This window comes from Electrophorus electricus, chromosome 7 (genome assembly GCF_013358815.1).
Source record: "Electrophorus electricus isolate fEleEle1 chromosome 7, fEleEle1.pri, whole genome shotgun sequence".
Taxonomy (NCBI): domain Eukaryota; kingdom Metazoa; phylum Chordata; class Actinopteri; order Gymnotiformes; family Gymnotidae; genus Electrophorus; species Electrophorus electricus.
This window is the reverse complement of record NC_049541.1, coordinates 9,899,800-9,920,955: the sequence shown is the minus strand read 5'-3', so window position 1 is coordinate 9,920,955 and position 21,156 is coordinate 9,899,800. Positions and strand designations below refer to the sequence as shown.

At 50.1% G+C, this 21,156-nt stretch overlaps 1 protein-coding gene across 8 annotated transcripts in view; it reads left to right on the top strand.

Moving 5' to 3' along the window:
* Positions 1-21,156, top strand: part of ppp1r12a (protein phosphatase 1, regulatory subunit 12A) — a 52,960-nt gene that overhangs the window by 23,186 nt on the left and 8,618 nt on the right. For 5 of the 8 annotated variants that reach the window (XM_035528715.1, XM_035528717.1, XM_035528714.1 and 2 more), the window contains exons 2-23: positions 2,590-2,720; positions 4,702-4,820; positions 7,657-7,816; positions 8,460-8,604; positions 8,800-8,874; positions 9,248-9,339; positions 9,502-9,656; positions 9,976-10,133; positions 11,249-11,356; positions 12,157-12,378; positions 12,804-12,892; positions 13,398-13,514; positions 14,356-14,508; positions 14,814-14,921; positions 15,027-15,155; positions 16,031-16,121; positions 16,389-16,568; positions 16,887-17,067; positions 17,249-17,370; positions 17,468-17,533; positions 19,760-19,776; positions 20,410-20,515. In XM_035528715.1, coding sequence (XP_035384608.1) covers positions 2,590-2,720; positions 4,702-4,820; positions 7,657-7,816; positions 8,460-8,604; positions 8,800-8,874; positions 9,248-9,339; positions 9,502-9,656; positions 9,976-10,133; positions 11,249-11,356; positions 12,157-12,378; positions 12,804-12,892; positions 13,398-13,514; positions 14,356-14,508; positions 14,814-14,921; positions 15,027-15,155; positions 16,031-16,121; positions 16,389-16,568; positions 16,887-17,067; positions 17,249-17,370; positions 17,468-17,533; positions 19,760-19,776; positions 20,410-20,515 — 2,724 coding nt within the window. Of the gene's footprint in view, positions 1-2,589; positions 2,721-4,701; positions 4,821-7,656; positions 7,817-8,459; positions 8,605-8,799; positions 8,875-9,247; positions 9,340-9,501; positions 9,657-9,975; positions 10,134-11,248; positions 11,357-12,156; positions 12,379-12,803; positions 12,893-13,397; positions 13,515-14,355; positions 14,509-14,813; positions 14,922-15,026; positions 15,156-16,030; positions 16,122-16,388; positions 16,569-16,886; positions 17,068-17,248; positions 17,371-17,467; positions 17,534-19,759; positions 19,777-20,385; positions 20,516-21,156 lie in introns of all 8 variants that reach the window. The other 3 variants (XM_027018532.2, XM_035528716.1, XM_027018526.2) reach the window with 3 other exon arrangements.

Sequence of the window (21,156 nt, the reverse complement as noted above, 5' to 3'; positions counted from 1 at the left end):
CTCCTGCTCCTCTGGGTCCTCGGGAGGTACGCACGGGCCACTCGTACTGCGGCACAGCGAACGGCCCAAATTTGGGCACGGATTCCAGCCAAGCGGTCGCGTGCCCCAAACGTGAGCCTGGCCTCTGTGTGCTCGCCTCTGTTGACTGCGTTGTTGTAGCAACCCGATGCGACCAGGAGTTTTCGGGAGAGGGAGAGCTCACAGAATTGAAGGTTGTTTTGGAGAGAGGGAGAGAGAACTTCAAGGTTCTGGGGATTTTACTGGGCAGGGTTCAAGTCTGATCTATGCAGCTTTGTAGCAACTGATGCAAGCTGACATTTTGTGTGCTAGAACTGCTGTGACATTTTAAAATGGAGAAAAATATGTTAAACCCTATAATTAAGGCACAGTAATCTGTTTAGTGGGATTTGTGCTGTTCATTGGGGGTCGCGTGACACCCGCTGCCCCTTCTTTGCAGTTGTTGATGGGACTTTTCAACCTTGCTGCCCCTGACTTACTTCTGCCTTGTGGTTACACTGCCGTCTTCACCGCATGAGCAGGTGGGAATGACCACCATCTTAACCCTCTTAGAGCTCAGATAGCAGGTCTGTACGGCTTTGTTTGCCCTGTGGCCCTGTGCAGACAGGCAGCTCCATCTGCACCTTTTTGTACATTTTTGATTACTCTCTGCTCCCTTTAATTCCTTTCTTTCGTTCTTTCTCTCTCTGGCCCGTTCTTTCTCTCTCCATATCGTGGCCAGGAGAGAGGGAGACGTTTCACTTTTATTCTGTCCCTTTGTTTTCTATATCTCTCCCTTTTTTTGTTTTCTGTCTGGATTTGTCCAGGCCCCCCGCTGAACCCTCTGCGGCGTCTCCTAGCGCCCAGACAGAGCTGTGTGGCGCTGACCTGGCCGAGCAGACGCGTTTGCCTATTGTTCTCTCGCCTAGCGATTGTTTCGGTAATGGCAGCACTTTGTCCGGTCGTGTGGTGGCTTGCTTAAAGAATGGCCTGCCACACTATCCCCAGGGTGTGTGTGTTTAAACTGAACTTTTCAGGACTGCAAGACTCTGCCTCTTTATTTGGATGTTGTACAGAAGAGATCTCTATCAGGAGATTTTGGTTTCCATTCTCTTTGGTGGGGTGGGTGTGTGCTGGTTGTAGGTTGTAACTGGTGCAGTGAGTTCTATAAATGGCAAATCCCAGCTGAAAACACCATTCTAACCACAAGAATTAAAAATGTGCTTAATTTCTGCATTAGAAACATCTGTCACTTCTCCAAGTCTGAATCTGATCAGAACTATTCAGGAAGAGGGCATACCAGAGTGATCGTCCTCACACTGCCATTAGCTGAATTATATACGCTATGATGTAGAAATTGTTTTGTATGTAATTAATGATGAATACAGTACAGTGTGGTGGTGTGTGAAGTCTTGCCGTAGGTTTGTGTGGCACCGTATTTCCGTGCAGTGGTCCGGTGTTGCACTGGGTGGCGTCACCCTGCCCTGGCTCTCTCTTACCCACGTGGAGCGCCTAAGGCTTGGGAGGTTCTGCTGATGCGGTCTGATAAGTCCGACATCGAAAACGCGCATGTTATCTTATGGAGAATGGCTGGCAGCTTTGACTTGCAGAGGCCTTTTGACCTACACCTGAATCGGCCAACCACAGTAGGGTGGTATTTTTGTGTATGTCTAAGGGCGGCCACCTACAGGAAAGTGTCCGCCAGCCATTAGGCTGAGCTGGGATGTTTGGAGAGTACGGGTCTCGTTTCAAATACATACTTCCATACCTTACCAGCAGACATGCGGGATATGTCTCCTTTATCTGCTGTCTGCCTCAAACATAATTCTGGAGCATTCAAGGGTGAGGATTATGAACATTTTTCCAGTCACTCTACCCATAACCATCTCTTTTAAGATAGCTGGTTGTTTTCAATTTAAATTTTTATTTTTATTATTTTTTTTATTTTTTTATTTTTTAGAAAATGATTAGCAAGCCCCATAACTGCTGTCTGACCTCCACTATGACCTTTCAGGAACAGCTGCCTGCGCTCTTTCTTCTCCTGTGGTCGTTTAACCGAATGTGCTTTTAACGTGGCGGTTTTACATCTGGAACGAGTGAATGGAAGGATACGTTTCACACTTCTGTCTGACCCCCGGGGCCAGAGCAGGAGATAGTAATGCGATGTGTCTCTTCTTCTTTAGCAGCCCTGTCCTTCCATTGGTGCTGTGCATGTTGGAGGTCACTCTCAAAACCGTGTGCTGATTTTGGCATCTCTGGAGTTTTCACTCGTGATTCCTTGACAAAGTGGGCTGTTATCATCTGGATGTTGTGATCTCATTATAAAGGAGCGCCTCTAACCTCCACTTCGTGTATGCGCACACAGACAGACAGAGAGAACTCCCCCCCAAACGTGTGTTATTACAGACATCTTTGCTATGCCTGTCTGCTTTGTGGAAACCCCATGCGTCTGCCAAAATCCTGGCGCTCCGGTGGGCAGGAAGCGTCCGCTACGGCGCATCGTCCTGCAAACTAGCGCACGTCCTGACGGGGCTCAGGGTGAAATCTGCTACGTCACGTTCATGCCGCGTCCTTTTCTCTCCTCTCCTTCAGGCCTGCATAGACGACAACGTGGACATGGTGACCTTCCTGGTGGAACACGGCGCCTGCATCAACCAGCCCGACAATGAGGGCTGGATCCCCCTGCACGCGGCCGCCTCCTGTGGCTACATGGACATCGCTGAGTACGTACAGCTGCTGTAGCCCCGACGACGCAGGCGTGTGGAGACTAGGGTCCGCGTCATGAGCGGGGGTGCGCGCGCTCCCTCTTAGTTAGGCGTGGCATCTGCGCTCCAGGGGTCAGACTAGGGCTGGCAGTGACCTGCCCCCTCCAGGTAAACGCTCACGGGGGTTCGTCCCTGCGTCTTTAAAGGCCGTTGTACCTGTAGGGTTAGGAGCCATGCTGCAGAAGCCATGTTGGCCACCTCGCCTGCCAGTGCTGATGTAACCGATATCGCGTGCCGTGATGCTATCAGAGGACATTTAAATGGGACTAGGGGTGGAACCGAGCCGCTTCTCTTGTGTACCCTGGCCTGGATAATGGGAGTACTGGCCTGGTTTGGGAGTGCGCGCGTGCGCATGCCCATGTAATTGCCTGCATGTGTATAAGCCTTGGGCCAATAAACAATATCAAATATTGTGATAATTTAAAATGGATGATATTAAACAAATGTTCTGTTGCTTTGTCACGTACTGTTTCCACGTGATTGGCTTGCTTGGCTTCTACCTTTTTAGCTCTTCCCTTTATGCAGTGACTCTAGTCTGCAGTTGGTTAAAGACACTGAGATGTTGCAGAGCCCTAGTGCACTTAGTGGCTACGAGATCGGGCCATGTTGGCAACATGGTGCTTATCGCTAGAGTTTTGGAGATGGTAATCTCTCTCATCTTCATATGTGCGTTACTTGCATGTACCTCGGTTCTTTGATCAAGAGTCAAAAATCGGGTATCTTAAAAACAAAAAAAAAAACGCGTGTTGGTGTTTGTGGTCTGTAGTTCATTGCAGTCCTTTCTTTTGTATACATTTTTAACTAATGGATAAAGTTAAAATCTCTCATTACAGTTGCATGTGACATTAAGAAAATTATAATTTAATTTCTGTCATTTAAATTATAGCAGTATTTGATGTCATTTATCAGCCCAAGGCAGGCGCGTGTGTGCCTGCATGTGGTTTACATAGCATTTAACTAATTTCAGCTTCACTACATGTATACTCAAGTTATTCATACTAGCTGAGTCATGTCTTGTCATGTGTCTTCTGGCTCTGGGGTTGTGCAGTTAAGAAAACAGCTGTTTGTCCTCCACCTGTTTGATCTCCACTGCCCTGGCACCAGCATAGCGGCTATGCATGTCACCTGTAAAACTGGTAGAGCAGGTTGGCAAAAGTCTTGGGCTGTCGGTGACTTGGTGTCGGGAGGAAGTGGGCAGGGTTTTGCAGGATGACTGATCGCCTGTGGATAGTCACACGCAGATGCGGTTCCAGACGGGTTTGCCCTCGCCGACCCTGTTTCCCATTTAGCAGTTCCACGTGCACCACTAAACTCAAGACGGCTAGCGTGTGGGCTCTCGGTACAGCAGGGAAGGATGAGAGGATGGTGGAAAAGTGAGCTCCAGGTCACGATCCCACCCATGAGAGCGCCGAACCGTGCCGTCATGGCTACACGTGCAGCGAGTATGTTGAAAGTAGCCCTGCACCTAGAGCGGTGGCTGGAGACGTGGCGCACTGGGCCGAAAAGTCAGGGGAGTCCCGGCCCTTAGCGAGCAACGAGAGAGAGAAGTCTCCCGGCTGGAGCGTGGTTGACACTTTGAGTGATCTGGGCTTCAGTGTTTGCGCTGGGCTGGACTCTGCCTCTTGAAAGGACATAATTTCCTGTTTAGGCACTACGCTTGTCTGTTACCAGAGACTCTATCTTTACGCATCCATGCTCTGGCGTTCTCACCTCTATCTTATAAAGTTTAAAGACCGTGCCCCAACTGAAGGTGTAAACTGTGTTTTAAATATATAAGTAAACCAGTACAGAAACTTTGGGGAAATGCACAGAATCTGATTAAAAAACCTAATTAGTGATGTTTCAGTGTGAAACTACCGTGCTGCTGTAGAGTGATGGCGTGCGGAGCCATCAGCGTGCCGACTCGCTGAGACGACCGTGCGCTGTGCCATCTGTTCAGGTACCTCATCAGCCAGGGTGCCAACGTCGGCGTGGTAAACAGCGAGGGCGAGACGCCGCTGGACATCGCCGAGGAGGAGGCCATGGAGGAGCTTCTCCAGAACGAAATCAACCGGCAAGGTACACCACCCACCCTCCCCCAAATACGTGTTTAAACCCCAACACACCTAGGCCCTGCTCTTCCATCCATTATATCATTATATTTAAAGCCAAACAGCAGCAACAAACCTTAAATTTTTCCTTAAACTCTAGGGAATATTCCACTTGCCATTCCATTTGATTTTGTTTTGTTTTTTTAAAGATAGACTTGCGCTGTGAGTAATGTGCAGTATTGTGTGCGGGTGAATCCATGCCGATGACTCCTGGTTCTGGAGTTTATGGCTTAAGGAATGTTGCGCAATGTGGCACACAAGGATACCCCTCATGCAAGACATGGATAAGAATAGGCTGCCTTAGTTTAATCAGGGGTCGGTGGCTGAGTGGGTGTGTGGGGGTGGCTGAGTGGGTGGGTCACATGCCCTAATGCTGTAATCCAGCTCATGTCCTGCTTGTATGAAGTCATGAAGCGTTTATTAATCCAGCTGGCAACGGCCCGTCGTGTGCCAAGGTGACGTCACTGAGGAATGGGATCCACTCACTTGGCCCCTTTTTGGTGGTCCTTGAGGTAGCTGGAAAGATTTTTCCTCTCCATTTTTGGCCGTCCCGGAACGGAGCCGTGGGGCTGTGGAGATGTCTGGGTCAGCCTCGCCCTGGTAGCCCGGGTCAATACCAGGCCGCTCTGCCCGTCACGACCCAGCCACCGCGGATGCGGAGACTCCCAGTGATATTAGGTGGCAGTGGCACGAACATGCTTGCTCCCTCCAAATGCCAGTAGTATTCCGATGATGTTTTACAATATTCCCCTTCAGGCCACGCCCCGCGAGGCCCCCAGGTCTCCAGCACTAAGCTCCTCACTTCTCCACTTTCTGAATAGAAGCACGGTAGTGATCTCTGCTCCAGTTATGCGCGGCGTGTCCGGGTAAATCAACCCTAACCCTCCTGTCCTCCATGAGTCAGCAAAGGGGCACTGTGCCTTCAGCCTTTTGTGCCATTGCTGGTCCACCAGTGGCACTGTGCAGTGATGATGCAGATGTTTCAGGCTTCTTATGGAGGTGGAATCCAGCCACTGCTTCACAGGAAACGGTGAAATTCAGCTGTAATAAAGTCGAATTCTATTAAGAGATGGTAGTCCAATAGTGTTGGCCAATTTCCTGGAAAAAAACCTCTAGTGTAACCTTGTGACTGAGACCATCGCTCAGGAAGGTTATTTTGGTGCTCTGTGTCTTTGGTCCAGTGGTCAGAGCTCACGTTTACTTACTCTCAGCCCTGGGTTCGAGTCCCAGGTAGGGTGGCTGGCTTCAGCCTTCGTTACAAACGTGTTCGTCGGTCACTGATTCACCGCCTCCTTCCCTTTGCCACCTACCCCAGGCCGAGCTCCTTACTGCCCCCGGCTCCAGCTAGGTGTCCTGCGTCCTGCACGTGATGCGAGTCCCGATGCTGTCGTGCACGTGGCTCTCGCCCGTGGGACTGTGCGGTTGCAGTGGAGCCTCTTTAAACTAGTCAGGAGGAATTCCCACGTTACCTTGGCAACGAGCAGAGATGAAACCGCAGTTAAAGGGGAATAAAAACATAGCCTAGAGATACAGTATGTATTGTCTGCAGTTCCTTAAGCATGAACCGTTACGGGTAAACCTGACACCCATCGTGATTTACCCACTGAACCTTCTGTGCCTGTCAGGACTGTTCAGGACTGTTCAGGACTTTTGGCCACAGGCCGTGATCGCCGAGGGCACAAACTAAGCACCTCTGCCTCTCTGTCCTCCATTTCACGGGGCCGAGGTCTGTGCGGTCGTTACTCATCGTGGCCCTAAACGTTTGGCTTCACGGCCAGGTCTTTAGCTTTGGAGACCTTACTGATGGCCCTCTGGAGCTCAGAGAGGAATCGGCTACAGTGGCATCGCGAGTGCCGCCCTGTTGAATGGCCTGTGGTGTAGTGACGTGTGCTCGGGTCACTGGTGCTCATCAGTCTGAGCGCTAACGATGGTTTACTGGACTGGGGAACCAACAGCTCCTTTCAGCTTTAGAGGTGAAGATGAACTTTCTAGTAGTTGGGACCATATGATTTTATCAGTTTTGTTTTCAAATCACGATGTAGAAAAATTAGTTTTTAAATTGCATGGCCTGCAGTTTTTGTTACACATTGCCTTGATTCTGTTCTTTCGTGACCTTTTAGATCTCTTTAGATTATGTAATGGTTCATGCTTAAGTAGTGATGGTACTAACACCTGTAGTATCAGTCTCAGATTCTTTCCCTGTGATCAGTCATTTTTGTTTAAAATGGGCTGAGTCTTCGCTGCGTTTTTCCTGCTAATAAGAGTCTTCCTGTGCAAGACTCCGCTCTGTGGGCGTGGGCCTTGCGTAACTGCGTCTGTGGTAAAGTTCTTCTTAAATATTTACAAGAATACTTCACCCAGAGATGCTAATCTGGCTACCAGTGAAAGGAAGCTGTTGGCAGATCTGCGTCAGCTCACTGCTGACAGCGCTGTATTTGGATGAAGTTTGGCTTTGCAGGAGTTAGCAGTGGACGTGTGGACATACGGCATAGAGCTTTAATTACAAACAATGTCAAAAAGTGCTTGGGCCGGGAGAACTCACTAGAACGTGGTACGGTTATGGTCGTCTACTGACCCTTTTGGCCACGCTGGTGTAGCAGTGTAGCCCAACTGCAGGAGTGTGTCCCTGGTGGACGAAGGGTCGTGTTTACAGGTGCAGCAGCCATCTAGCTCCGATCCCTGGCGTCTCGAGCAGACGACAGGGCAGTCCCACACCTTTTATCAATAATCCCGCTCCACCCAGCAGTCCCGTACCCGTTGCCGCGGGTCATCGCGACACTAACCCCGGCCTCCTCCCTACGCAGGCGTGGACATCGAAGCGGCCCGGAAGGAGGAGGAGCGCGTGATGCTGCGCGACGCACGCCAGTGGCTCAACAGCGGGCAGATCACCGACGTCCGGCACACCAAGTCCGGTGGCACCGCCATGCACGTGGCTGCCGCCAAGGGTTACACGGAGGTTTTAAAGTGAGTCGCAGCCCTTCTGCCCCGGTTACAGCAGGAGGGTTGGGGTGCTGGGGCTCGTCTGGGGAGGGAGGGGGGGGGGGGGCGGTTCTTTAATCAGTCGACTCATTACTCCAGAAACGCTGGCTGCCTGGGCTCTTCCTTATGTCCACAGGACAAAGTGTCTCCTTCATGCTGTCCTTCACTCACAGAAAAACCTGTCACAGCTCTCTAAAGGAGAATTCTGGCAATTGCAGATGCTAGATTATATATTTTAGAAAGCAGATACAAATGTACAATCAGATTTTTGAAAAGGGAGATGCAATTTCTGATTGTGATTAGGTTGTTGTATATTGTGGATTTGGCATGCTTTGTTTGATATTAAAAACAAACATATGGGCTACTTCCAAATGTGACACTGTTTATCCCCGATAACCAAAGCGCCCACATAACTCTCAAGCACATCTGGCAACGTATCGATTTGTTAGAAGCCTCGTCTACTGCAGGGCAGTATCGGGATGACGAACAAACGATATATGGCAAAAGTACCACGTGGAGCGCTAGTTAGGAATAGAGCAGCGCCCGCGTCCCAGACCGGATTGCGTCAGTGGGCCTCGAGAACCGCGGATTTGCGCAATCTCACGATGCCGTCTCTGGCTGTTTTCAGGCTTTTAATCCAGGCAGGGTATGATGTAAATATTAAAGACTATGACGGCTGGACGCCCCTGCATGCTGCTGCTCACTGGGGGAAGGAGGAAGCCTGTCGGATACTGGTGGACCACATGTGCGACATGGACGTGGTTAATAAAGTGGTACGGGCCCTCATACTTCGCCTGCTCTGTGTAGTCCGAGCGCCACTCGCCCGTCTGCACACATGCGTTTGTTTATTCATTTATTTTGTGTGGGTGCAATTTTGGGTAATTGATCACCTGTGTGTGTGTGTGTGTGTGTGTGTGTGTGTGTGTGTGTGTGTGTGTGTGTGTGTGTGTGTGTGTGTGTGTGTGTAGGGTCAAACGGCGTTTGATGTAGCGGATGAAGATGTCTTGGGCTATTTAGAAGAACTGCAAAAGAAGCAGAATCTGGTATTTCTTTCTCTTCCTGAGCAGGGTTGGGAATTTCATTGAACGTTGCATTCAGTGAACATTAGATTCATTTTGCATAGGGCTTTTTAAAATTATTAATTCACATTAAAATTAATTCAATAATTCAGAAATGTATTCATTTTTGATTGGACAAGGGTGGCTAATAAAATTGTTTATTTACCTTGTAGTATGAGAAGCCAAACCCTGAAATCTAATTTGGTTCTTTTGGGAAGACTTCGCTTTGTCTTCTAAAGGTTTCCTGAACCCTGTTTTAGAGATTCCTGGTTTTCCTCGTCTCACGTTCCAATCTTCAGTACTGAAGGGACTGTGTGGTGGTTTTGCTTAATGCCCAATATCTCTGGTGTTCTTTCAGCTTCTGAGTGAAAAGAAGGATGTTAAAAAGTCTCCATTGATAGAAACTACGACCACTGGGGACAATAATCATTCTGTGAAACCAGTGAAGAGGTAAATGGCGTTGTACTCTCCGGGGGGAGATCATCTCGGCGTAGCTGAGGGTCGTGTTTAACCTTGTCTCTTCAGGAGGTCAAGTCAGACCTGTTTGGATTTGAGTGCAGCGGTTAACTGGCGTCTCCCGTGTGCATGCGTGTGTCTGCGTGCCTGCGTTAGTGAAACACTTTTACTTGAGCCGGAGAAGAACGCTCCACGCATCGACACTCTGGAACCAGAGAAGGTGGACGAGGAAGAGGAGGGTAAGAAAGACGAGTCTAGCTGCTCCAGTGAGGAAGAGGAGGAGGAAGACTCGGAGTCAGAAAATGAAGCAGGTGAGTCGGTCCCCCTTCCCCCACAGACTTCAATCCCAGCAGATTACTGGAACTGCCCGCTGTGTGTGTCAACCGGAGGAAGTGGCTCATCTCAGTTTGGTTTTCTCACGACTTCTTTCTCGTGCCATGTCGCCTCACTATTCTCTGCCCCCTGACGTTATGGGTCTGCGCCGCATTTCTCTAAAGCTGCTTTGTGACAGTTTTATTGAAAAAGTTTAACAATAAAAGTGCATTGAAAGTGTGTTAGGTGTGTAGTAGGGAGAGATCAACTGCCGGTGTGTTGATCTCAGCCTTTTCTCTCGTCTCGCACCCCCTCCAGACAAGGCCAAGTCGTCCACTCCCATGAGCAACTCCAACAGCATGGTCCCTGCCCCTGCTCCTACGCCCACACCTGCTCCTACCCCCTCAAGTGTTGCTGTCTGCTCCCCTTCGAGCCCGACCAACCAGGTGACCACCCCCACCTCACCTGTGAAAAAGGTAAGCACGCGTGTCTGAGCGGCCGGCTCCTTGATGCCAGGTGCTCTGGCTCCCTGTGAAATTCCTCCTCACGTCTGCTTGGGTTTCCCTCACAGATGTGTTGGCAGCTAAACGGCTAACTGTTCCTTCTCATCATGCCACGTTCAGAAACGGAGACGGGGGGCAGATCGAGAAATGTGCTGACAGGGAGTGTAGATTTTAGTCTTCACCACACCTAGGACAGTGTGGTGGGATTCCAGGAAATCGCACAAGATCTGCGTGTGTGCAAGTGTACAAGTGTGCGTAGCTCAGCCGAAAGAAGAACCAGAGATGAAATGGCCCCCTCTCTGTATTCGTGTGTCTGCTGCCCTCTACAGGATGGCAGCTGCGTTGACCTGGGAGTCGCATAGATAAGAGCTGCAGTTTCCACAAGTCAAACACAGCGACAGCAGCTGCGCAGTTTTCTAAAGAGTGATTACAAAACACCTTGACTGTTTCGATGCAAAGGCCAGGAGTGATGCATCACAAATCATAAAAGTTGTGATACAAAAAATTATATCTCTGTCCAATGCCCCAATGATTTTAACTCAGATCAGTGCAGTGTTATGTGCAGACCCTACAGTGCCTTGAAAATTCATTACATTATGCTGAGGAGCTCCTTTCACCTGTATGAACCTAAGACACATTTGTAATGTAGTACGATTTAAATTACAAATTACAACAAAATGTTTTATTTCTGCAGCCACATTAGACAACTGTTTAAAAAATGTAAAGGTCCCTTGGGTCTAAGGGGTCTTTAACACCTTTTAAATGTTAAATGTTGGCTTGGCTGTTCTTGCAGCAGTGGCAGTGCTGAATCTTAATGGCTTATCTGACGTGGTTTCTGATGTTCCGTGTTGCTCAGGCTGCTTGCCTGACAAAGAGAAATGCAAAAACACTGCACCGCGGCCCCGAGCTTCAGCTCTCCCCTCGGACGTCTGCCGCAGGAAGTGCATTCTTCACTGCTTTCATTTTTTGTCTGTAATTCATTTTCTCTTCTTTTCTCTTTTCCTCTTCATCCCTTGCCTCTCTTTTCTACCTTTAATCTTTCTATCCCCCCCCCCCCATGTCCTGGCTCTTGTCTTCCATGGTTGTAGTCTGATATTCTCACTGCCCTTATGCCCGTGGGTGAGGCTGCCTGTCCTGCATTGTGGCGTCAGGGCTTGCGAAAAACTGGCATTTCTCTTGTGCCCAAAAAAGCGATGGTGAGGCCTCAGTGTGTTCTAATGTCTCTGCTTCTCACCCAGCTGCTGCAACTACCAGTGTGTCCCTGCTGTGTCCATGTACCTAACCAATCAGGCCACAGTCTGCCTAATGCAGGACCATAACCCCGCCCCTCCTCCCCTTTCATTGGCTTGGTGCATTGTGCTGTCACTGTCAGACTTGGTCGTGGAGTGCTTCCTGTCACTAAAGAGAAAAGGCGCCTTTTGCTAGGATGTGCTTGCTGTTTTGGAGTGATAGAAGTAGGCTATGGGTAGCCTATAGGTCTGCAGGCTGCGCTGTGTGTGTACGCGCTGGTTAACTTTGACCTAACAGGTTGAACAGATGTATTAATTTACTAAGACTAACAGTGAGATCTGTTAATCCAACCCAGAATGTTTGGAAAGATGAAGGAACCCTGCGCCATGTTAATCCCAGCGGTTTTCCTAGGGATGCGGAGACGGAGATCACGCATGATCTCTGCGTCCTTGCCGGGAGGTTGGCAGGTGTCTGCCGTTTAGATCAGTCCCACACCTGTTCTCCAACTGACCCATCCGTGTCCGCAACCTCCACCGCCGTCCGCCTTCATGCACAATAACAGTTTTATATTCTAAATCCAAGCACACAGACGTCTGTTAGGCTGTTGGGTGTAGGCTGTTGTCCTGTTGGAATTACCATTGCAGCTCACCGGCGCTCTACAAGCTCACGTTTTGTCTGGGGGGGGTTGCCTCCGAAGTAATCCTCTCTCTCCTCTCTCTCCTCCCCGTCTCCCCCTCCTCCTCCTCCTGCGTCCGCGCTCCCTCAGGTTGGCGTCCCCGCTGGGAAGGTTTCGCCCAAGGAGGATGAGAGGAAGGACGAGTCTCCGGCGTCGTGGAGGCTGGGCTTGCGCAAGACGGGCAGCTACGGTGCGCTGGCCGAGATCAGCGCCACAAAGGAGGGGCAGAAGGAGAAGGAGGCGACCGGCGTGATGCGCTCCGCCTCCTCACCGCGCCTCACCTCCTCCCTGGACAACAAGGACAAGGAGAAGGTGGAGGCGCACTATCAGAGACACTTTCAGCACAGATGATCTAGAGGTCTTGAGACTCCCAGTCCAGCTCCAGTATAATAGAGGCCTCCCAGTACAGTCAGATGTTACATTTGTTTTTATTTTTTTGAGTGAGAAGGAGTATTGTGAGATGATGATACGGGCAGTAACCAATGAGAGAGCTAGTAGGGGAAAAATTTAAAGTACTCCCATGTCCAGGGCGCATGTTATATTTTAAAACACTAAATCTATTTCTGACTGGCAGTCTAGGAGGGAGACTTTTTTTTTTTTTTCTGGGTGTTTTAGCATGACAGTGCTTGGTTTAGTATAACGGCATCTAATTGGTCGGTCTCAGGCGGGGGCGTCGCTACCCGGGGGCTGTGTGTGGACGGCCGCCTCTGACCCCTTCGGCCCTTTTTTGTCCACAGGAGAAAGAGAAAAGCCGCCTGGCCTACGTCGCCCCTACCATCCCCCGCAGGCTCGCCAGCACGTCGGACATTGACGAGAAGGAGAACAGGTGATGCAGAGAGGCGGGGCTTGGGGGGGGGGGGGAGGGCTGTTGTGCCTGCGCCCCCTGCCGCAGTTGCAGTGTGAGGGCCACAGCAGCCCTGAGTGAGACGCAGCACACACTCTGTTAGAGTGGAGGTGAAAGTCTATAATGCAGTAGAAATTCGCTGTCAATGTGCATGATGAAGGTAAAAGTTTACCTGCACAATTAACAAACGAAGCCTTCCAGGAAGTATTAGTGTGTAGTGAACTTTTCTTGGAAAAGGTTTTTGAAAGACTTGTGCCATCTAGGTAAGAAGTGGTTGATCACACAGACACCCCCACCCCACAGGTGTGTGTGTGTGTGTGTGTGTGTGTGTGTGTGTGTGTGTGTGTGTGTGTGTGTGTGTGTGTGTGTGTGTGTGTGTGTGTGTGTGTGTGTGTGTGTGTGTGTGTGTGTGTGTGCGCGTTCATATACCTGATGGGAGTTGGTGGGTCTCTGTGTGGACAGGTGCTATTGTAGCCTCTGGTTTCAGGGACTCGGTCACTAGCCTGGTGCGTAGTGGTTCCTACACACGGAGGCGCTGGGACGAGGACCTGAAGAACAGCGATGGAGACACCCCACAGAACCGAACATCCAGCTACCAGCACAGGTTAGTCTTCATGTAGAACCTTTACGGAGGACCATATGCAGGCTAGCCTTTACACAGGGCCAGTAAAGTTAGCCCTCTTGGATTGTTCTATGGGTTAGCCCCCTTGTAGAGCTGGACATACTGTTAGCATACACTGCAGGTCAGGCCTCGAACATTTATTTGCTAAATAATACCAACAGAATGAATTAATGCAGAAGTCTGCCTACTGCTTGAATTTCCTCATCATTTCACGAGCTTAAGTCACAGCTGGCAGTTCGAGCCTGTTACCCCCGCTGTACTCAGCTGGTGGTACGAGCCTGTTACCCCCAAATGAATGAATGAATAAATTTCATTCATTTGTAAAGCTGTGCTTGTGTGTGCTTTGACAAGCGAGGCTGTGCTACTGATCGTGAAGGCACAAGCCTGCACCTGCTGGTCTTTGTTTCTCCTACACACTCTAGCACCCTTCTGGCCACAGCGCTACGCAGTCCGGAGTTTGTTTTTGTTTCTTTGTTTAGCTGTGCAGTGAATCAGTTTGCCTCAGGTCTTGGGTTATCATAAAAGTAAACGGCAAAATACATTCAGACCCTGACTTGAACCTTTTTGCATCTTTTATTGGCTTATGAGCTTGGAATTTATCAGGTGATCATAGTTTTCTGCTGACTGACGGATCCTTTCGCATCTGTCTAAACCAAGGCCTGCTCAAGTGCCGGTGTGTGTGGCTTGTTTTTGTCTGTTCTATATAGATGTGCATTTATGTGTAGAACGTTTGTGTGCGTGTGTACATGTGCGCGCACTCTCCACCCCCACCCCCACCCCCCGGCTGCTAACACTCTGTCCCCCCGGCCCCGTCACGCTGCAGCACATCTCACACGTTCATGCTGGGCCGCGGCGGGAGCGCCCGCGTTGACCTGCCTGCCAAGTCTTCCTCCGCTTCCAGCTTGGAGCCTAACAGCTGCAGCACTAAAGCCTGGCAGCCGCCATCCTCCTATCAGCCTTACAGCATACACCGCAGGTACCTACACACGCACGCAGGCACACTGCATGCGGCCCCTGCCTGCTTTGTTCTTCGAATCTTGTCTTTCCTGACCGTTTGTGTGCGCGGGAGGGAGGAGGGGTGTGTGTGTGTTTGTGGGGAGGTGTTGGAGGGTCTGTGGGTGGGATTTTCTTCATGCTGGTGCAGTTGGATTGCTGAGGAATGTTAAGTGACAGAAGTTGTGTGTGTGTGTGTGATTGTGTCCTATGTCTTCACTGTTCTACATGTTGCGTGGGTGTCCTCTGTCTTCACTTCTTTCCTGTGTCCCGCGCTGTCCTCTGTAGCGGATCGTTTGGAAGGAGGCAAGACGATGCTGTGACCTCCACTACGACGACAACAAGCACCACCTCCACTATTACCTCACCTACAGGTCACCGCAGTCTGTTTTCCAGGTACACACACACACACACACACACACACACACACACACACACCTTTGATTAACACCTGAATATGAGGTAATCATATGACTCCTTAACCCGTGCGTGCGTATGCAGGTATTGGTCAGAGGACAGTGCTGAGAAAGAGAAAGAGTCCGCGACTGTTATCCCCACAATCAACACTGCAGCCACGACCACCTGCACTACTGGGACTGCACTGGGCTCTGACGGCAGGGAGAGACGCAGGTGCACACGCGCACACGCACTCTATGGGTTGGTTCCCGTGTGCACTGCGGGTTTGCGAGTAGGTCGTGCGGCGCTCCCGGCACTTTAACTCCAGCCTTGTTTGGCCGCTTGCTCCAGCGCGTGAGCTGAGGCCAACCACCTGTCCCGCGAGCCTCTCGGCCTCGTGCCAGCTCGCGCCGCACCTTATTTGGCCTGATTCAGCGCTCCCTCTCCCACGGGCCCACCTCGGATGCCTTAATGTTTTTGTTTGCAGCTCACAAACCCGGTTTGTGTTTTTAGTCAATGCTGACTGTGTCTATGCTGGCTGTCCTCAGGCCTGCACTGGCGCATTGCCGAGATTTTGGAGATTCCGGTGTAACTACACTACACCCAACCTTGTGTTCTTCGCCCATAGAATTTTCAAGAAGTGCCATATTTTGGATAGAACAGATTAAACCCATATTTAAATTTTCACAAATCTGAGAGATTTTTAGGGGTCAACACATTCGGTGATGTACGTCCTGCTATGACAAAAGCTAACAAAGCAGTAAACAGTCGTGTGCTACCGAAGCGTCTTGATGGGAAATACAACCCCACTGTCTGGAGATGTGCTAGATCTAACGGAGACTCCACAAACAAAGCTTGCATTGATTAATAGAATTGATTGTAATCAGTTTCAAACATTCAGAAATCAGTGCCTGTGAATGGCATTATAAGGAGTTTTAACAGTGGTATTTTGGATCAGTGAATTCTGATGATGGTGCTTGGAACCAGTCTAGCTCTCCTAACTGTATCGGACCCTGGTGAATGTTGGGGAATGTTGTGTTGGTCCAACTGTAACAGTTGCATGTCCTCTAACGGGTGTCTGTGCGTGTGTGTGTGTCCTGTGTGTGAAGGTCTTACCTCACACCGGTGCGGGACGAAGAGTCAGAGTCTCAGAGGAAAGCTCGATCTCGACAGGCTCGCCAGTCCAGGAGGTCCACGCAGGCAAGTGCTGCCTTGACGCACGCGCGCGCATGCACACACACTCACTCACTCACTCTTCAAGCATAGCAAGCATGTCCAGGGGTGTTTGTGTGTTCATCATGGCATTGGGCTGTGTTGTATAAACTGTTTACTCGCTGTAGCAGTTAATGCCTTTGGCCCCAGAATAAGTCTTTTTGCTTCCATGTATTAACGTATACCTAATGGCAAATATTTAAGAAGGAAAATCCTGTGACCTCTGTCTTTGGATTACCCTCCACTCCCCAATAGGGCGTAACCCTGACAGACCTCCAGGAGGCAGAAAAGACCATCGGGCGGAGTCGTGTCTCGCGCCCCCGGGAGGAGGAGAAGGAGGAGCGGGAGAAACAGGACAAGGAGAAGCAGGAGGAGAAAAAGGAGGTTGAGTCGAAGGAGGACGACTATCGGTCACGCTACCGCAGCTTGGAGGAGGTGAGGCGGGGCTGCAGGTTCTGCGCCCTCCATCTCGCACCCTGTCAGGACAGACCGTTTGCGTTCACTAAACCGCAGGATTTGTTAGGGCTGCGCACGTCACGGTGGCTCTGAGTGTCTTACTGTGAGCGTCGCTGGTCCCTCAGACCTCTAGCCGTTTGCCAGGCGCGCGCGCGCGCACACATTCGCACAGACCGGTCCCGCACACGCCGGACGCAGCTCTAGCACTTCATAAGCAGTGGGCTTTCAGTCTCCTGCTGGCGGGAGCACTCCCTCCTGTAAGGCAGCGTCCTGACATCGGCCGTGTCTGTTTTACAGCGCTACCGCACCTCCTCCCTAAGCTCCTCCTCCTCCACTACGGCCTCCACGCTGCCGTCGACCTCCGCCAGCTCATCCTCAATCTACACCACCTCCTCGTCTTCGCTGAACCGGCCCAGCAGCCTGGCGGGCCTCACATCCACTTATAGCCGCTCGAGCTCGGCCCGTGAGGCCGATAAAGGTACCAGTGGAGCAGCCAACAAGGCAGTGTTTTCAGATCCTAATAGAAACTGTGATGCAACAGAGATGGTTATTTTATAGCTAAAAGCGTCTGGAAAGTGTGTAGTAATGTGTGTGTGTGTGTGTGTGTGTGTGTGTGTGTGTGTGTGTGTGTGTGTGTGCGTGTGCGTGCACACCTGCAGAAGCAGATAAGAAAGAGGAGGAGAAAGAGGGGGAGGATCGGTCTCAGCCCCGCTCCATACGGGATCGCAGACGACCTCGCGAGAAACGACGCTCTACTGGGGTATCGTTCCGGACTCTGGACGTAAGCTCCCTGCATACAGACACCACGCATCACACCTACATACATGCACGTGCACACAGCAGCGACGCCAGATGTGATCTGGCTGGGTGTGTTACAGAGTGATGAGAACGACCTGGAGCAGCAGTCCGACTCGGAGGAGGGAAGCACTAAAGGAGAGCCTCAGGTACTCTCCCCATCTTGTCTCACACACACGCGTGCATTCAAGCTCTGTAGTCCTTATCAACACACTTAGTAGATTAAGATTTCTTGCTTGTTCCAGGCACTTCCTGCCTTAGTTTACATCTGTGCGAGGATCTCTCTCTCTCTCTCTCTCTCTCTCTCTGCCTTAGTTTACAACTGTGCAAGGATCTCTCTGCCTTCTCCTACTTACCCCCTCTCATTAGATTATCGAGCACCAGTGAAGGTGGAATGCTCTTGACATTCTGTTGGGTGGTGGGGCTGGTGGGTGTGTGCGTGTGCACTGCACAGTGTGTCTGATTGGCTCTTCACTCCAGCGAGCTGTAAGTGCCCGCGCGTTTCACTTTGCCCTGTTCCGTCCTTCAACCTGCTGTCCTGCCTCCTGTACCCGTCTTCACTCAGTCGGAGAGCAGCAGGACTTTCACTCTGGTTTGCCCCTGGCTGGACACACACACACACACACACACACACACACACACACACACACACACTCGTGTAGGTCACACACTCTTGCGCCTGGAGTTCTCCTAGCTTTACGCTCACTCCTCCCTCTTCCTGTGATTGTGTGTGTGTGTGTGTGTGTAGTTTGGTGATTCCTGTACCAACCATCAGCTCACAGTTCTGACTGGTATTACTGGGTGTCAAAAGGAAGTCAACTCTTCTGCAGTCTGCCGTCTCTACACGGACTCCAGCTCTTCTGTAGGGTGCGTCCAAAGCCTGCTGGTCAGTCCAACTCGCAGGACTCCTGCTTGCATAGCCTGCGAGCACCAGTCCTCCTGCGTTTTTAAGCATGGATAGCATCTGTTCCCAGATAAGCAATAAGCACCCGTTTCCATGTAAGCCATGGTGAGGAGCAGGTGGGGCCTGTGAGCAAGGCAGTGGCTTGTCACAGCGCTGGCATGAGCCGCAGTGGTCATGCATTCGTGGAGGATCAGAGCAAGACAGACAGACACACGCACACACCAGCCCGGATCCATACTGGACCAGGGCCATGGAAGGAGGGAGAGAGAGAGTGAGAGAAAAGGGGAGAGAGAGAGCTAAAGGGCACAGGACGGAGGTAATAAACGAGAGAAAGAAAAGGAGCGCGGAGGTGAGTCAACTTATGTTGGCGTAAGTTCCAGCCTGCTAGTATTCTTGGTACCAACCTGTCTATGCTAGCATAAATGTATGGATTTGATAGTGACTGAAGCACTTCTGTAAGTTGCTCTGGACAAGGGAGTCTGTCAAACGATGTAAACGTCACGTGGCTGAATGAAGGCTGTGTGCCGTTCTCGGTGTAGAGTTTTAATTTATTTTGGAAGCCTGTTTTTTTTTTTTTTTGTGTCGAGCAGCCTTTTAGCTGTTAGCGACGAGTTTGGCTTCTCTCCAGATATCTGTGACGAAGCTGAAGGCTATTTCCTTTGGTTTGCTAATCTAAGCAGCTGTTCCCAGCCATCAAAACTGATGTGAGTAATCAGAGTGTTATCAGAACTTTTGAGAACTGGGTGGGGCAGGAGAGAGGCAAAAATAGGAAATGGCCCATTACCAGGGGGCAGAGAGAGGGAATGGGAGGCTGAGAGGGAGAGAGACCGGGGTAGAGAGCGATTTTGATGGTGGTGGAGAATGTACAAATGAGGTACAGGCTGTGCGTTTTGCAGTCCAAGACACCTGATGGGAAGGACTACAGACTGTGATAATGGTGCGCGAGTGGCGATGAGAACCGAGACCTGCAGACTGCTGGAGCCTCAGACTCCATTAAGGGCTTCCACTGGCCTCTGCCCATGACCCAACACACAACCAGTTGGCACGGAGCCCGGCTGGGCCTATCGGGAAGAGGCTCCTGGGCCCCAGCTGTGCCTGGCGAGAGTCCAGTGGCAGCTTGGCATGAGCAGGGCGAGAGTGGCAGGCCGAGGGGTGTTGCTGTTTTCCTTTCTTAAAACACTCAAGTGTTGAATTTTCATCTCCCCCCCCCCCCCCCCCCCCCCCCCCCCCTTTCTGCTTCTTTTGTAGAGAAAAAGACAGACAGAGAGAGCGAGAGAGAACTCAAGACTAATCTTAAAGTCCCTTCTGTAAATTCTGTAAACTTGTGACCGGTCTAGACAGCAGTTGCTCTGAATGCATAAAGAATGATGGTTAAATCTGGGTGAATGCTTCATTATAACCTTCTTGTGTGTCTTTCCTCCCCCCATCTCTCTCCCCCCCCCCCCCCCCCCCCCCCCCCCCCCCTCCACAGAGCGACAGACTGTCTAGGTATGTTCCCCTGTAACAGGGCCTATAGACTATAGTGCATATCTGGGAGACTCACTCCTGATGTGCTGTTTTAACTTTGAGCTCATGCTGTGATCCCCCTTAATTCTCACGCCCCAATTAATACTATCAGCATTTCCAAATGTCATTGATTTTTTTTATGTAAAGGTGATTGCCAAATGCAAAATAATTCTTAGAAATATTCATGGTAATGTGTAGTAGTCCAATATGGTAATATGCAATACTAACTACAATAGTTCAGTTTGGTTTCTAATGAGACTGTAGCCCACCTGCTAGAGTGCCCAGTTTGCTAGCTGGTCAGTTTCTCACCATAGTGCTGCTGTTGAGTGTTTTATGGAGAGTGACAGGGTGACACCGCTTAGTGTAAACACTCCAGCAACACTGCTGTGCTTGATGATGATAAACTCACGCCAGCTCCCCCAGTTGCCCCCAAGTCATTAGTACCTGGGCGAGCTGTGCAGGCCGTCAGATAGGCTACAGTCCCCCACTAAGATTAGCATACCGTGTGTAGGCAAAGTGGGTCCTGCCCTGCGTGTACCTGAACGTTGTGCAGGAACATTTAGTTGTTGTGTAACATTGTTGATTCTGATTAAATGACCCGATGTCTGCCGGTAGCGCGTCCTCCCTCGACCGCTACGAGCACCTGGACAGCCGTGGGCACCGGGAAGGCCGCCGGCCGTACTCGCGCAATGACAGAGATGACGCCACCGATTACAAGAAGGTACGTCCTCGTAATGCAGTAGTGCTCTAAGACGAAATACTAGTAGTTGTTCTAGTGGTGGTAGTTTTGGTAGTAGTTGTTTTTAATAGTGGTAGTTTAAGTGGTGGTGGTTGTTGTTGTTGTTTTAGTAGTTTTATTGGTAGTTTAGCAGTTTTTAACTGTAGTTAATTGTTTAGTTGTTCTTGTTGTTTTAATAGTAGTTTTATTTGTTAGTAGTTGTTGGTGGTTGTAGTTTTAGTTGTTCTCGTGGTAGTAGTTTTCATAGTAGTAGTTTTAATAGTTGTTTTTAGTTGTAGTTTAAGTGGTAGTTATTTTTAATAGTAGTTTTAGTAGTTTTATTGGTAGTTGTTTTAGTTGTTGCTGTAGTAGTTTTAGTTGTTCTAGTGGTGGTAGTTTTCATAGTTTTATTGGTAGTAGCTGTTTTTAATAGTTTTAGTTTAGTTTTAGTGGTGGTTGTTGGTTTTAGTGGTTTTGTTGGTAGTTTAACAGTAGTTGATTTAGTTGTAGTTAGTTGTTGTGGTTTTTTTAATAGTTTTAGTGATAGTAGTAGTCATTCAGTTAGTAGTTCAGGTTTGTTGTCTTAAGTGTACCTCAGGACTAAAAGTTTGTGTGTGTGTCTGTCTGTGTGTGTGTGGGCGTGG